At 52.8% G+C, this 14340-nt stretch overlaps 7 protein-coding genes across 7 annotated transcripts; 3 read left to right on the plus strand and 4 right to left on the minus strand.

The window, feature by feature from the left end:
* Window positions 1-255: 255 nt before the first annotated feature.
* M406DRAFT_334182 (uncharacterized protein) lies at window positions 256-954 on the plus strand (the record flags this gene model as incomplete). The annotated part of the gene is made up of 2 exons (XM_040920911.1): window positions 256-345; window positions 532-954. The coding sequence occupies 2 exons, from the start codon at window positions 256-258 to the stop codon at window positions 952-954; spliced, it is 513 nt and encodes a 170-aa protein (XP_040771528.1).
* A 722-nt stretch (window positions 955-1676) lies between these two features.
* Window positions 1677-2842, plus strand: M406DRAFT_334183 (uncharacterized protein; the record flags this gene model as incomplete). Its single annotated transcript, XM_040920912.1, has 3 exons — window positions 1677-1748; window positions 2006-2270; window positions 2370-2842. The coding sequence occupies 3 exons, from the start codon at window positions 1677-1679 to the stop codon at window positions 2840-2842; spliced, it is 810 nt and encodes a 269-aa protein (XP_040771529.1).
* Window positions 2843-4627: 1785 nt separating this feature from the next.
* M406DRAFT_268149 (S-adenosyl-L-methionine-dependent methyltransferase) lies at window positions 4628-5929 on the plus strand (the record flags this gene model as incomplete). Its single annotated transcript, XM_040917915.1, has 3 exons — window positions 4628-5208; window positions 5251-5683; window positions 5762-5929. The coding sequence occupies 3 exons, from the start codon at window positions 4628-4630 to the stop codon at window positions 5927-5929; spliced, it is 1182 nt and encodes a 393-aa protein (XP_040771530.1).
* Window positions 5930-6651: 722 nt separating this feature from the next.
* Window positions 6652-7514, minus strand: M406DRAFT_222866 (uncharacterized protein; the record flags this gene model as incomplete). Its single annotated transcript, XM_040915632.1, has 2 exons — window positions 6652-6873; window positions 7029-7514. Coding segments are annotated over 2 exons (708 nt in total), but the record flags the coding sequence as incomplete, so codon positions are not given.
* A 1582-nt stretch (window positions 7515-9096) lies between these two features.
* On the minus strand, window positions 9097-10219 carry M406DRAFT_16684 (uncharacterized protein; the record flags this gene model as incomplete). The annotated part of the gene is made up of 3 exons (XM_040915414.1): window positions 9097-9315; window positions 9457-9921; window positions 10022-10219. Coding segments are annotated over 3 exons (882 nt in total), but the record flags the coding sequence as incomplete, so codon positions are not given.
* A 1451-nt stretch (window positions 10220-11670) lies between these two features.
* On the minus strand, window positions 11671-12687 carry M406DRAFT_353423 (uncharacterized protein; the record flags this gene model as incomplete). The annotated part of the gene is made up of 2 exons (XM_040922762.1): window positions 11671-12431; window positions 12534-12687. The coding sequence occupies 2 exons, from the start codon at window positions 12685-12687 to the stop codon at window positions 11671-11673; spliced, it is 915 nt and encodes a 304-aa protein (XP_040771533.1).
* Window positions 12688-12828: 141 nt separating this feature from the next.
* On the minus strand, window positions 12829-13503 carry M406DRAFT_268952 (HET-domain-containing protein; the record flags this gene model as incomplete). The annotated part of the gene is made up of 2 exons (XM_040917974.1): window positions 12829-12898; window positions 12989-13503. Coding segments are annotated over 2 exons (585 nt in total), but the record flags the coding sequence as incomplete, so codon positions are not given.
* Between the last annotated feature and the right edge of the window lie 837 nt (window positions 13504-14340).

A 14340-nucleotide genomic window follows, 5' to 3' on the forward strand; every position in this document is an offset into this window, starting at 1 on the left:
TATGCCTAAGTATGCAGTTGCTCAAGCCAGAGATGCTCATTCCTCTCCAAGTGTACTTTTTCCTTTCCAAATCGACATCGTCCCAATCTGCCCTTTTGAAGGCAGCCTTCAAAGCTTTGTCATGTTGCCACCTCCCCTTTGGGCTCTATATTCGCCTTGACTATAGGCTACACATACCATTTCCGTCTAACATCTCCTTTCGTTTCGTCAACGCTCTCGACTTGTTCCTAGACCTTAGCATGCAAACTCATCAGCATGAATTGGACCGAAGGCAACTTGGCCCGCCATTCTCGCGGCCGGAAGGGCAAAGAGATCGTTCTACGCCAGAGAAAACATTTCGCCAAGGTTCGCTCTAGTTTGACGAATAGTAATGCCAAAATCAGCCCACCTTCTATTTCTATGTTCTCTCGTCCATCCCGCTCATCTTCTCCCACTCCTCATCGTTCATCTAAGCTCAGCCCAGCCGCCCCATCTTCTGTCAAGAAGCGACCCAGGGATGGGGGGTCTCTTCAGACAAGCCGATACTTCCAGACTTCCTCCCTCAAGCTTCCAAGCCCGGGCTCCCTCCAGAAAGAGGAGGTGGAAGAGAATATGCGCCACAAGAGACGTAGGCTGCTGCTCAAGGGCGACTGGGTTGGGACCGACGTCCAGAAACCGATCCAGATGGAATTCCTCAAGCCACGGGTTTCTTCACGTGATGATCCCTGGGGTAGTTCGCGCCCACGATATCAATCCTCTAAAAGCAGACTATGCCGCCTCCTTGGCGTCAAGACTGTGGACGGACAGCTCAGAGCTCCTGGAACTGTGGTCAGGACTTCCACACCGGTCACCCGCTGTCAGCTAAGGGTCAGAGTCGGCAGCCTTGAGAAGGCTCTGGACGCCAGCTCCAACGCCACGTCTTCCATGAGTAGATACAGAGATGTCCAAGGGAATCCAGATGGCAAGCACTCGTGATCTTGAGGTCTGAATATGCTGTATTAATCTAATGCAGAATACAGCCAGCCATATCCGTGGATCTGAACACCAACAGAATCGCACACAAGATGCCGCTCATGGTCATAGTACAATAGGACAGGAATACCGTATGTATGAGTCGCAGGGAGATTCAAGCCACGGACCGATTTCGACAAGCTCGCCTCTGCTATATCACCCTATACCCCACCGGCCTCACTTCCCGCAGTTGCTTCATTCCCCGTCATGCGACTCAGACGATACAGCAAGCATTAAAGCACAGGTTGGACCACTGCAACCGGAGATTCCGTCGTCCCAAGCAGAACAAAACGAAGCGTGGAGGGGGTTCGTGGGTGGAGCAGAGCGTGACCGATCACGGAATGATCTACCGCTATCTGACAGTTCGTACTCTCTGGTGTCCGGAGCGATTTCACCTGGCATCAGTCACCTTGGACTTCGCAAGCGAGCAGGCCATGTGGATGAAGATCAGGAATCTGCCCTACAACCATCACTAGGTGATGACACAGAAAACGAGAGCACAGAGAATGAAGAACGAGCTGTGCAGTTGCTTGCGAAGTTGAACCATGAACAGCAGCAAGGGACTCAGAACGGCGATGAGTGTGGTGAGAACAGCACAAGCAGTCAAGAGGAAAATGAGCGGTCGCTCGCCGATCTCATCCAGTCTGATCAACCGAAAGCCGCTGACGACAATATCCCGCAGCATGATGGCGGTTTGGGCTCTCCGAGTTCTCTCAGCCCTGATTGTCATAATTCTGGCGTCTCTCCAGCTGGCCAGAGTGCGCGTACCACTGCTGGGAAGTCGCAAAATAACATTAAGCAACTAGCTGGGGAGGATTCCGACGAGGTCTGTTTGCTAATGCCTCTGAGCTCTCCCAGCATCGCTGGGCAGGACGTTCAAGGTCTTTTCGAGGCATCTCCAGTGCTTTCGGCTGGTCAAATTGATAGACACCATATGTCGCCCATACATCAGCCACGGGCCGGGGAAGTCAAGAAACTTGCCACTCATGATTCACCGCATAATACGGAGGCACAGCCAAATTCCCAGCCAGAAACCCTCAAAAATGATAATGCCATGTGGCGCCAATTCGTTTTCGGAGAGGTCAACGAGCACCTCGAACAAGTTCTTGCAGATGCAAGAACACGTGCTGCCAGAAAGCTTCGACCATCCGACCCCTTCACCAGCACCGACGAAATTTGCCAAAGTGACGAAGCCCATGCGCTTGGAAATCTTTCCCCGGAGACAAGCCCAAGCTTGAAATATAGCTTGGCCATCGATGCGCAGAACATCGCAGAACAGAGTGAGTCGTTTGAAGCCGACGTCTCGATCATTGCTTCAATCAGTCACCAGGCCACAGTTGCAGAGTCCCCGCGTGATCCACTCTCAGAAATCGTTCCAGCTTGCTCGAATACGACCATTCATACGGATCAAGCGACCGTGGGCTCTTCGGCACCTTCAAAGCCATCATTGACTGCATCGTCAGACACCATGGACAAGCCTCCACGTCGCAGCGACATTTGGGACATGCCCACAAGCGACTCGGAGAACGCATCTCTGCGGTCCCGTCCGCGCCCACTCCAAAACCATGGCGAAGGAGACGAAGGATTCAGGTTCTCGCGACCCAGACCGTTCATTGGCAAGAAAACCAGTCATTTGGACGAGGGACGACAGATTGCACTTTCTCTGGGCCAAATTCGTGGCAAGACTGTGACCAGACGCCGCCAGAAGCGGAGCGGTAATACGAGGACTGATATTCGCAAGCTGCCTAACTTCAATAGCGATCCCATCGAGGAGGTCGAGGAACATGCCTCACGTCAGCGAAACGAGGAGCCATCCTTGTTTGGTCCGCTTGATATGGAAGAGAATGCTTGATGGGCTGGTCTTTGTTGTAGCAGCGTCATGCTGCTTCGGATCAGCTCATTTGCCCGGTTATGTTTTTATCTTGTTAGGCTAAAATTTTGTGCAGCTTGAAAGCTTGTGTATATCAGACGACATACAAGAATGCAAACCTCCAAAAGATAATCTGTCCGGTCCCTTGGGTCTTGTAACACCCACACTGAATCACTCACTGATCAAGATAAGCAAACAAATGTTCCCGGGGTCTACTCCATATCATGCAAAACTCTATCGCGTGCTGTCCCCTGTGCTGGGGTGTCGGGCTGAACAACTCATGCGCGTCGGGCGGCTTCGAATTATCTTGGAACACGACACCTGCAGCACGGCAAAAGTTGGTCTGGATCCATATATGTCCTGGAAATCCCCTTATTGTTCTTCTCTGCATGTTGCAGCTCTCGCGCAAGGGTGCTTTTTTTTTTCTTTCCTTTTTTTTCTCGTCTTTGTCGCAACCCACCAGGAAACCTGCAACGGGCCGACGCCGTCCTGTTTGGTCTTGACGTCCATAAATCATGCCAAATCTCCTCATATCTCTGTAAAGAGAGAGCTCTCTCATCTGAGTGATTAATTACCCCATGACCGCAAAGTAACGTTTCTCAGGGTGGCCCAGCCAGACTCCACCCGGAGGAAAAGACCGCCTGCGCCTGCTCCTCCCTTCTGGTATCTTTTCTTCGCGGCCCAAGAGAGGCCTACAGACAAGGAAATTAACGCAACTCGGCAAGAACTCTGCCCATCATGATCGACTTTATCTTCCAGGTCGACCTCTCCACAATCTACGTCATCCTACGCCGCGACTTCGCATCTGCCACGGACAAGATAGGGACCTTGACAACTCCCCTAGGCGGCAGCTTCTACTACACAGCCGCGTCGGCCAACGACGCCGCGCGGCAGTACTGCCAGAGGGAAGCGACCAAGCGCTCTACTATGCCAAACGCCGAGGCTAGCGGCGGTAGTGGCAGCGCGGTGCACGGGGAGAAGGATGGGCTGTACCGGGGCGGGTGTGTCACGCGGGAGCTGGGAAGGGAAAGGTTTGAGATTCGGGTTAAGAGGCTGAGAGCCAAAGGAACGGGCACGGGCGTTGGAGGACGGATAGGTGGTGGCGGCGTTGAGCGAGGTAGAGAGGCTGGGGGGAGGCTTGGGGTCCTGAGGGAGGAGAGTGAGAGGGCGGATGGTGATGATGATGATGATAATGATGGCGCTAGGACGAGGCAGAGGGTGAGCAGTGCGACGACTTCTAGGAGCTCTAGTGTGTTGAGTAAGGAGAACAAGCACGGCAGTAAGATTGGGAGATTCTGGGAAACAGTAAGAAGGAAGTGAGTGAATGATTTGGACTAATCAGGAGGTAATTGGTGGGTAGGATTGGCACCAGTCTTATATATTGTATGAAGTAGAGCGTCTAAGTATCAGGGTTAGGGCTTGTGGTGGTCGCAACTGCAGAATTTCTTCATGTTGAGGAGCAACTTGAACGACTGACTTGCTCATGCTCCTTCTCAACCGAGTTCCTCGAATTCTTGACTTCCAATGCTGAAACTTTCAAAGATTCAATCTCTCTCTCAGTGTTTGACACTGTAAATGTCTCCTGAAGGTGCTTGTCACATGTGCGTCATAATTCTAACCCTTGAAGAAGAAGAAAATTGAGATACGACAAAGAAGGGAGATCAAACTTGAAGCTCAACCCACAACGCTCACCAAACTCTATTCCTGTTCACTCCCACAAAATAGAGCGCCCTCAACTCTTCAAAAACCAAGGTGTTCCATCTGGACATGCCTACCAAAGCTGATCGAAAGCATCTTGATGCCACAGTCTCGGCCTTCCATTCCCACTACGCCTCGGACGCGAACTGGGGCACTCAGAGATGGCACGAATCACTGTATCCCGCACTGGCCAGGCCAACTCGGTACAGCGCCCTGGTGAACCAGTATGTCCCTCGAGTCGGCCTTGACAAGAACCTCTTCTCAACAGTTCCAGAGGATGAGCTGCGGCAGATCCAACTGCCCAAATTGCCAACAGAGGCAGACCACACCGCCACGGTCACCACAAGGCCAGGCATCCTATTATACGAACGTGTCCAGCCTACGACCACGATAGAGACAGAAGAAGAAGAAGAAGAATCATTCCTCTTCACTGCACCACAGCCTGTCCCTTCACCAAGCAGTCCAGAGAAGGAGCTCTTGTCTCACTGGAACATGGACGCCGCTTCCGCACTATGCGCACACATGCTCAACGTCCAGCCAAATGACAAAGTTCTGGACCTCTGCGCAGCCCCAGGCGGCAAGTCCGTCGCCCTGGCTCAGCTCATCTTTCCTCACCTCCATGCAGACCCCCGGTCATCATCGCCATCGTCGTCAGAAACACCACCACAGCCACCACCCTCCGCACCCGCCAGCCTCGGCTGCCTACACTCCAATGAGCTAGACCACGCCAGGAACAAGCGCCTATCCTCCAACCTGCGATCCTACCTGCCAGCTCCCTTATTTGAGACCAACGCGGTGCGGGTCCTGCTCCTGGACGGCTCCGATGCACGGGCGGTGACACAGCTGCCCTGCGGACCCGGCGGCTACGACCGCGTGCTGCTGGATGCGCCCTGCTCTTCGGAGCGGCACATCATCCACGCGCACCTCAAGGCCTCGTCAGGAGGGCGTATCGCGGACGAGATGGCCCGCTGGCGTAGGGGTGGTTCCAAGACGCTCTCGAGGCTACAGGCGGACCTGCTGATGACGGCGCTGCGGGCTGTCAGAACGGGTGGACGGGTGGTGTACTCGACGTGCTCGATCGAGACCGGGGAAAATGATGGGGTGGTGGAGAAGATGTTGACGGCGGTGGAGAAGGAAAGGAAGAAGTTCGGGCTGGCTTGGAAGGTCAGGTTTGAGCTGGGTAGCGTGGCGAGGAGGAAGAAGCCAGGGGGGGCATCGGACGAAGAAGAACAAGAAGAAGTGGACGGGGCGCTCGAGATGCTGACTGAAGAAACAAAATATGGCAGGATTGCTGTTCCTGATCACAAGGCGGGGGGCCAGTGGGGACCACTTTACCTCTGTGTTATCACCAAGGTTGCGAGGAAGGTTTGAAAGGGACACAGAAGCAGACTGCATTATATGACGACAACCCGAACCAACGACGAGTTTTACAATTTGGACTGGTCCTCTTTCGCAACAGCCAGTCTGTCTCTTCAGTTTCGGATCTCGGAGGAAAGTACTTTACATCACTTTTAAAGGAAAAGAGAGAGAGAGAGACACACACACACAACGAACAATCTTGCCTATTCGTCCGCCCGAACCAACCACATATTCCTCCTGTCCATCACATCCTACATAGAGAGGTAAAACATACTTGCTTATTCAGCGGCACCGGCTTGAGAAGGAGGGTGCGCGGTGGCCTCTGGTTCTGCGACAGGATTCTCAGCAGCGTTTGCCTCGTCCGGCGCGTCCACGACAGTCGCATGTCGGCTTCCTCCAGCAGCAGACGCAGGTGCAGGAGGCGTCGGCGCTGCTGGCTCCTCCGCACTGGCCATTGGCTGTTGTGGCTCATAATCCACGCCTGGAGACGCGTGCGGGTGTCTTCTTCTTTGACGACGATGACGATGGGAACGACCGTGGTCGTGACGGCGGTGAGAATGGTGTCTCCGGCCCGCCCAGTCTCTGGCATCGACATACGCCATGTTTCCGTCACTGGTGATGGTGTAGCTGCCCGTTTCGATGCTCTCACCCGGAAAATACGGGAACTCGAGATAATGACTCTCCGCAGGCGGCTCTGCCATCCAGACGAATATGCTGTGGAGGAAATAGGCCCCGCTGATGACGGGCGGAATGAGCTGCGCAGCTGAGCTGAGGTCATTGACGCCACTGATATGGTTCCAGGAGATGACAAGCTCGACCGCCATGACGAGGATCGCTGCGACTATTAGGTCTGAGAAGGTGCGGAGTTGTTGCAGAAAGACGATGCGGTTGTTGGTGATCCTACAGTTGGTCGGTTTGTGAGTTTTGCGAGCCACCACTGTTGGATGGCTTCGTTTCTTGGGCGGGGGGAGGAAACGATTACTCACCTCCACCTTCGTCTCTTCTTTTCACGATGCCATTGACACCCATCAAACATACCAACCCACTCACAAAACTTCCAGGTCCCGACGAGAAGGATTGCAATGTGGATGATGATATTTACCGCGGTCACGGCAGAGCTGTCAAGCGGAACCTGGCCGAATAAGAAGGCGTACTGACGACACCCACCAGCATCGTCCATTCCCGCAGGCTTCTCATAGACGCCAGTACACCAGAACCAGATCTCCACGCCCAGTAACGTCCCCAACAACAAGGCCATGCCAGTCTTGAACAGCCAGCCCATCCGCAGCTTGTTCCATCGCTCAGTATCCCACCAAGGACGACAGCATGTCACGACTCGCCAGAGAAAGACGGGCACCTGGAAATACAAGGTGCCGCAGACCAGGAGGAGGATAACGTATACTTCGACCGGCTGGAGGGTGCTCAAGTTGAGCGCCAGGCCGATCGAGGTGGCTGCGATGGTGAGGGCGTTGAGAAACTTGAGATTGAGGGCGTCGCCATCGGAGAGCCAGCAGGAGATGATCAGGGCAAACCATTGCAGGTAGAAGGCGATTCGAATGCCCAGGCCATAAGCGTCTGGGTGGCCTTGGATCTGACACGTTGCCATCCCGGATCGGTCCAAAGGCGTTCGAGTCTTGGTTTTTTTTTTTTTTTTTTTTTGTTCCGTCAGCCCGTAAGAGAAATCAGGTGAATGTTATTAAGTATATTCTACATTGGAGCAAAGTTACTTTTGGAGGACAAGAAGAGGTATTCAAAACAGATCTCGCCAGCCATGAAGGAAGAAAGCCCCATGTATACATGCCGATGGATGCATGGGCCTTCGTTCAGGTATTCTTTGCGGGAACTCTTTGGAATAATATTTGTCTGAACACAGCGTACATACAGATAAACCTAAAGTCGTGCCATAGTCGCACGCCCTGCGACCAGTTCGGATCGTCCTTCCACACAAGGCCCAATACCACCGACGCGCAAGGCACGAATGACATGGCAACTACAGCGCCAGACTACTACCGGCACTGGGTTCCGGGACGCGCAACAGGAAGGGAGGGAGGGTCGAGATACTCAAGGCCACGTTCACACCCCCTCAGATTGCCACCTCCAAAAGCAATGGCTTCGAGATCATCCGAGGGCCAATACACACACATACCACACATGCAAACATTCCGAGGGCCCGCAATGTGAGAGAGAATGAGAGACGGGGAAGAGGGAGAGGGAGACAGGAACCCTTGTCTGTAGCAGCGGCAGTGTTGGGTTGCACTGCATGTTGTCCCGTCTCTGCATGACGCTGTTCAGGCTTCACTGCTGCTGACAGGAACACCTAAAAGCCACAAGGACCGCTCGCCCGCCTCACTTCACCAACCTGATGGCACATTCCGTCATTCTCGTCCTCTCTTTTCGTGTTGCCCAAAGCGTTTCCCCTTCAACCACTGAGAGAGAGGGGAGGGGAGATGGACCAACAGGACGGGGGTGGTATCGAGCTTTACGACATTCATGCAGTGGTGGTGTGGGAGTGTAAGCAAATCAACGAACCACGTTCCCCCCAGCATTGCAACGTACATGAGTGTCTGGACCCAATGGACAGCCCTATATAGGGTGGTTTATGCTTAAGCATGCACGACATGATGAAAAGAGGAGAGTGCATACGAAAGAACAAGAGAGCCAATGGAAGGTGATGGTGGGGTCTCTTCGCGTGGTGAGATAGATGCCCACCTATAGATAAGAGAGGATCGATTATGCAGAGTAACTGATGCAGTCTTTGTTCAGACGTGCGCACACAGCTAGGCTCCTCTTTCCAAGATGCAGGCAGCCAGTGCATTGGAACCTTGTCGACTTGTCGGCTGTTCGAAACAGCAGCCATCACAACATCTCGGACTGACGGGGACGGGGCTTTCTCGCTCGACCTATTGAGCCCCCATGAAACGTGAATATACAGTTATCATGTCTGTCTGCTACATAAGTGCTGTACAGATGATGCCAATGCTCAAGCTTTTTCAAATTACAAACCAAAAGAAATTAGATGCCCAGCTATAGAGAGCACGATCGCTTCGCTGTAGATTCGCTATAAATGTTAAGAGAAGAGAGAGAAAAACAAGAAGGGGGAGGAAAACACCGGGCAAGTGAAAATAGTCCAAAAAGGAAAAGAAAAAGAAAAATGCCCTCTCTAATGCTCTCAATCACGGTGATTCGTCAGTACTCGTACGCTTTCGATGCCCCATCTGGCTCATCTGGCTCGCCATGCTCAGTCCCGTACCCTTCCTCGTCTCCAGGGCCTTGGACCACCTCTTCTGGTTCTTGATCGGCTTGCCCTGGCCGTTCAGACCCAGGATCTCCATCAGCTCCGGGATCTCGGCGTGGTCCCTGGTCGTCTTCATGCGGTGACACCACGTCACCTTCTTCTCCTCGACCAGTCTTTCGTCCTCGACCTCGTCATTGTCGTTATCCGTCACGCTCGTGCTCCGGCTATGTTTGTTGGTGCTGACGTCCTTGGTCTTCCTCTCCCCTCCGGCTGTCTCCTTCTCCGGGTCCCTGGCCACGTCGACATTGGCCCCCTGGTTCTTGGAAGAGTGCTGGTCATCATGCTGCTGCGCCCTCTCCAGCCTCCTGTCAAACTCATAGACAGGGCTCGCATCCGGGCTGTGCAGCTCCACAGGCTCAAACAGGAACTCGCCGCCAATCTGCCGCTGGTCGCCGCCTCGGATGGCCAGGCCGGTCTTGATCTGCTTGACGCCCTGCACGATGCTGTCGAGGGAGCTCTTGAGCAGGCTCTTGGACATGTAGGCGGGCCGCTGGCCGAGGGCGAGGGTCTTGATCATGCCCAGCTCCTGGTAGAGTTTCCTCGTCGGGTCGGCGTAGATGGGGTACGGGCAGCCCGTCTCGGAGGCGTACATGTCGATGAGGGCTGGGTCGCCACAGCCTATGACGGCTATGAAGGTGCTGATGGGGAGGTGGAGGAGTGACTCGGGTTGGATGGAGGCGGAGAGGGTGCGGAGGTATTCTTGGCAGTTCTAGAAATGATCACAAACACATGTTAACCTCGTCGTCATCATCTTCTTCCTGTTCAACGAGAGGGGGGGGGGGGGGAGAGAGAGAAAGGACAGGACATACACCACAGTAAAAGTGGCGCACAAAGATGACCAGCACCCTGCGCGCAACATTACGCCCTGTATAGAGACTCTTGAACGTGTGCGTCTTGCCATGCCGGTCCAGCACGATATAGTCGCCAATCCGCCGGATTACCTCGGCCGACGGGATGTCGTTGTTGCTCAGGACCTCGCCGTGGAAGTCGGGCGGATTCACAGAGTCGTCATCGTCCGTCTGGATGCTCGGCCTGGACGGAGAGACTCCCGCTGTTGCTCCTCCTGCTTCTGTCTCTTTGTCTGTTGCCGTCTTCACTGGTAATGCTGCCTGCAGGGAGCGCCTCTGGCCCGTTGTTGTCGTCGTCTTTTCGTCATTGTGCTCTTCTCCTCCTGCTGCTGAAGCCGCGGCCGGCGCTGGAACAGGCTGTTGTCCACTGGTTGTGGCGGCGGTAGACTTGTTGTTCTTATTGTTGTCATCTAGGGATTGGCTTTCTACATGTGAAGCGGCTGCTGCTGTGGGCTCTGGTGCCTGCGGTGGTGTGTTCTCTTCCGCAGCGGGATCAGCGGCCGGAGGATTTGGTGTAGCCATTGATTTCGTACGTAATTGGTTTGTTGCTCGAAGAATATTACTGCCTGAAGTGAGGGGATGAGACAGAGAGGGAAATCAAGAGAAAACAGTTGAACACAAGATTGGCCGATTGCTTGTTCCTCTTGTCTTCTTCTCGTTTTAAACTTCCGAGACAAACACAGTTGGAAAGTCGTCCTGCCATGGAATTGGTACCAAGAGGTCTCCCTCTACCTTTCCAAGATTCCAAAAAACGCTAGTAGGGGGGCAGCTACGTAACCTGGTCTTTACAAGCGAGCTACTTTTGATCCGTTTTCTTTCCGGACTGCGCCCCTAAATACATGCTAAGGACCCGGCACTTGTCCCACACCCCACTATAAGTACGAACGTCTCAGCACAGACGCAATAGGTATGTTGCTATTTAGTCTGTTCAAGGCTGAAAAGCCGAAGATGTATATACATTTATATATAGATGAAAGTGTTCCTACTTACTTTAAGAAATATTAAAACGCATACTTTATAGCCCTTCGACTGTCAATCTCAGCACGTATATCTTCGAATTCGCGGATTCATCTGAACGGTTTCACACAGCTAGTAATCAACATTTTGCTCGAACGCTATAATGTAATTCTCGCTCCGGCCCAAATGGTGAGCCAGATTCCAGGATTCCATTGATTCTAGAGGTATGTAATTAGATGTACACCAGTTCTGCTAACATGAACCCTTATGATATTCCTTTCAAACCCCGCCAGGGACTTAACAATATTCATTATAATATTACTGTCTTTGGTGCTAATTAGCACCAAAACATCGCCACGACAGGGTGCTGGTGACTTTACAACACAGGTATCTTTATACGGAATATTATTCTTCGAATCCCTCTCATTCGTCATACTTCTGCGAGCCCTTGCGAGGTGTCTCGACCTCGGGAGCTAATGAGAATTGCAATTACTTCTAATGTAGATAGACTGTCTTGACTAGACGTCTGTTATTGCCTGTAACCCAGCCATCGCAACTTTGTCTTATCCGCTGAGGCAATCCGTATTCATTGAGTTTGGGATGCAGCATCGTCGCAGGGCCAACGACACGGTATTCTCGAGTGAGGGGCACGGTCATGTGTCGCAGGTTCCCCATTGATCTGACGTCCGAAGTTGCTCCTGGGGGACGTTGCGCAGGATGATTGGTTCCATATACCCAGGGAGCAAAGCCACCTCATCTCCAGGGACTGTGATGGCCGGTGCTAGCCCACACGTGCCTTGTGCCCCATATATGACAAAGCGGCGGCCGTGAGAATGTCTGAGGATGGTTTCGAAGATCCTGTGGAAGTGTTCATTCCATGCTGAGACGTCGCTCTCCTCGTGGGGATCCTTCGAGAGGTAATTCGTAAAATTCAACAAAAAGGCCCGTTGTTGTTCCTCGTCTGCCAGTGTGGCGCCGCCACTGAGTACATAGATAAAGATCAAGGCGAAGACCACAACCTTCCCAAAGTAGGTGTCGCCCTCCCCAAGGTCTGAAGGACACCCTCTTGACGAGTCTTCGTAGTATTTTAGTACACGGTCGTACAGCCGGCCTATATCGCTGATCTTGGTCGATCTCACATCGCAATTCTCAGAAGCGAAGCTGACCCGTCCGCATACGAGTGCACGACAGCAGAGAACCCTGTCGTGATCCTGGAATACGACTCCTGTTTGGCAAGGGCCATGACATTCATATTCGTGATCGATCTTGGAGGATACCGCAAACGAGCCGCTAATAAAGGTTCGTTGGTCCCAACGGGGAACCCAGGTGCTAACATCGTCGTCGTAGAGGCTCGCCTCGTCATGACAGACAAAGCGCAGCAGGCTCAGGTCAGAAGTCGAGTCGATGTACTCTACTGCAGTCCTATGGTAAAGAGATATAGCTGAACACTTGTAGTCGGGGGTGATTCGATCCTTGATAGCTTCGGCAAATCTAAGCCCAAGAAAGCCGTACACACGGTCCCTGGGGTCACTAAAGACTAGATCTCGAGCCGTATCTAGGGCCTCGGGAAGTTCAAAAGTGGCAAAGTCCACTCCTTTGTTGTGAATGTTCAAGGTTCTCCCTTCTCGGGGTTGTCGAATCTCGAACGTTCGCCAATGCAGCCTCCTCATTTCTGTTCCTGTCACAGGTTTGAGCCCTGACATCTGACGAGCGACTACTCGCGCTCTGAACAGAAACCAATAATAGAATCTCAACAACTCCAGCCAGTCCAGCTTGGTTCCTGCCCACAGCAGAGTCGCACGTGGGCCCAGTGCAGCTTCTTGAACAACCCATCCTCTTCTGAACCAAGGAAGGCTAAGGAGCCGGCCGACTGATTTCCATCTAGGATCCTGAATCAACGGACTATCTGGAGCGGGTCGAGGAAAACTGTCTCTATCCCAGGAGAAACCAGGGTCATGAAAGACTCGCGACATCATATGATTGACATCGGAGACTAAGCCAGACAGTTCAATAGCGGCGGCTCGATGTGCAACGGCTGAGCCCATGCATATCAATGCGCAGCTCGACTCGGAATAAATTCGTGCCATGAGGCCGACTTGATGGCCCTTCTCGGCAAGGTCATGTTGATTGATGCAGATGGAGTCGGCCCATAACCTGCGCTGCTTATCCGTATATCGAGTCTGCTCCAGAGCTCTTCTGAGGTTTCGTGTGATGATACAAAGGCTATTGTTGACAAGAAGGGCCTGGTCCTTCGTACCGGAGCCCCAGGCGTAGGAGACTGCTTCGTACTCGATGCGGGTTTCGGTATCTGATAGGTCGGTCGCCTTCAAGCTGCAGACGAGTGGCTCGTTGCCGCAACCCGGCTCTAGAATCAAGACTCGAATATAGTCGCCATCCGGAAGTGGTCTATACTGATATTGCGGGAACAACAGAAAGGGGTCATGATCCGGCTTCGTAGAAGGCGCATACCATGAATCGCATGGCATTCTGACGCTATGGCGTTTGCCCGGTCTCACGCGCCATGATCCCTGGGGCATCATCTGGTATTGAGCTAATTCTCTCTAGAAGATAGAAAAAGAAGATGAAGGAGAAGAAAGTTTGAACAGATAGCCCACGAGAAACTGTGCGAGTTTGCACTCGTTTTCAAAAATCAAAGGGATGAGTTTCGCCGACCATGAAGTTGGCAGGGAAGAAGAGCAGCTCCTAGTAGCTTTATCGGTGTTGCTTACTGTACCTTGTTGGCTTTAATGCTTACCCGCTTCTGCCTGCATGTAATCCAATAACCTCCTGCGAGAGTACAAAACAAGCATGGCTCAATTTTTTAAGGGGGGGGGGGGGGGTTATAGAATTTCGAGCAGTGCATTCACGATTAATTGGCTGCTTGGGCATAGGTGCACTTTAGTCAATGATTGGGCGCGTTACATACTTAAATAAGTATGTACGGCGCAATGTTAAGGGTTATCAGATGCGATCCAACGTAGCTTGGGCGTCTAGCGTTTGGCAGCCCGCATGCCAATACGTCTCCGCCTGGTGGGCGAGTTCCGGATTGCAAGAGAGATGAATTGAATTAACGAAAAGATGTAGCGAGGCAGGACCATATGTGCACGTCTTCGTTTTCTCTCAGGTGCTCACTTCATAAACCTGGAAGGCACCCAAGAGGCTCTGCGTGATGCTACAGCAGCTCAACTGCAGGCAGCAAGAGATGCCGCCTTCATCCAGCGACAACATACTCTACCCTTGTATTTGTATTTCGACGTCACTCCAGTAAAGCGTCCTTCGGCGCCGCTCGTCTGGTGTAGCGCGCGGGAGAGGCCATTCACTTT

This window comes from Cryphonectria parasitica, assembly GCF_011745365.1.
Source record: "Cryphonectria parasitica EP155 unplaced genomic scaffold M406scaffold_9, whole genome shotgun sequence".
Taxonomy (NCBI): Eukaryota; Fungi; Ascomycota; class Sordariomycetes; order Diaporthales; family Cryphonectriaceae; genus Cryphonectria; species Cryphonectria parasitica.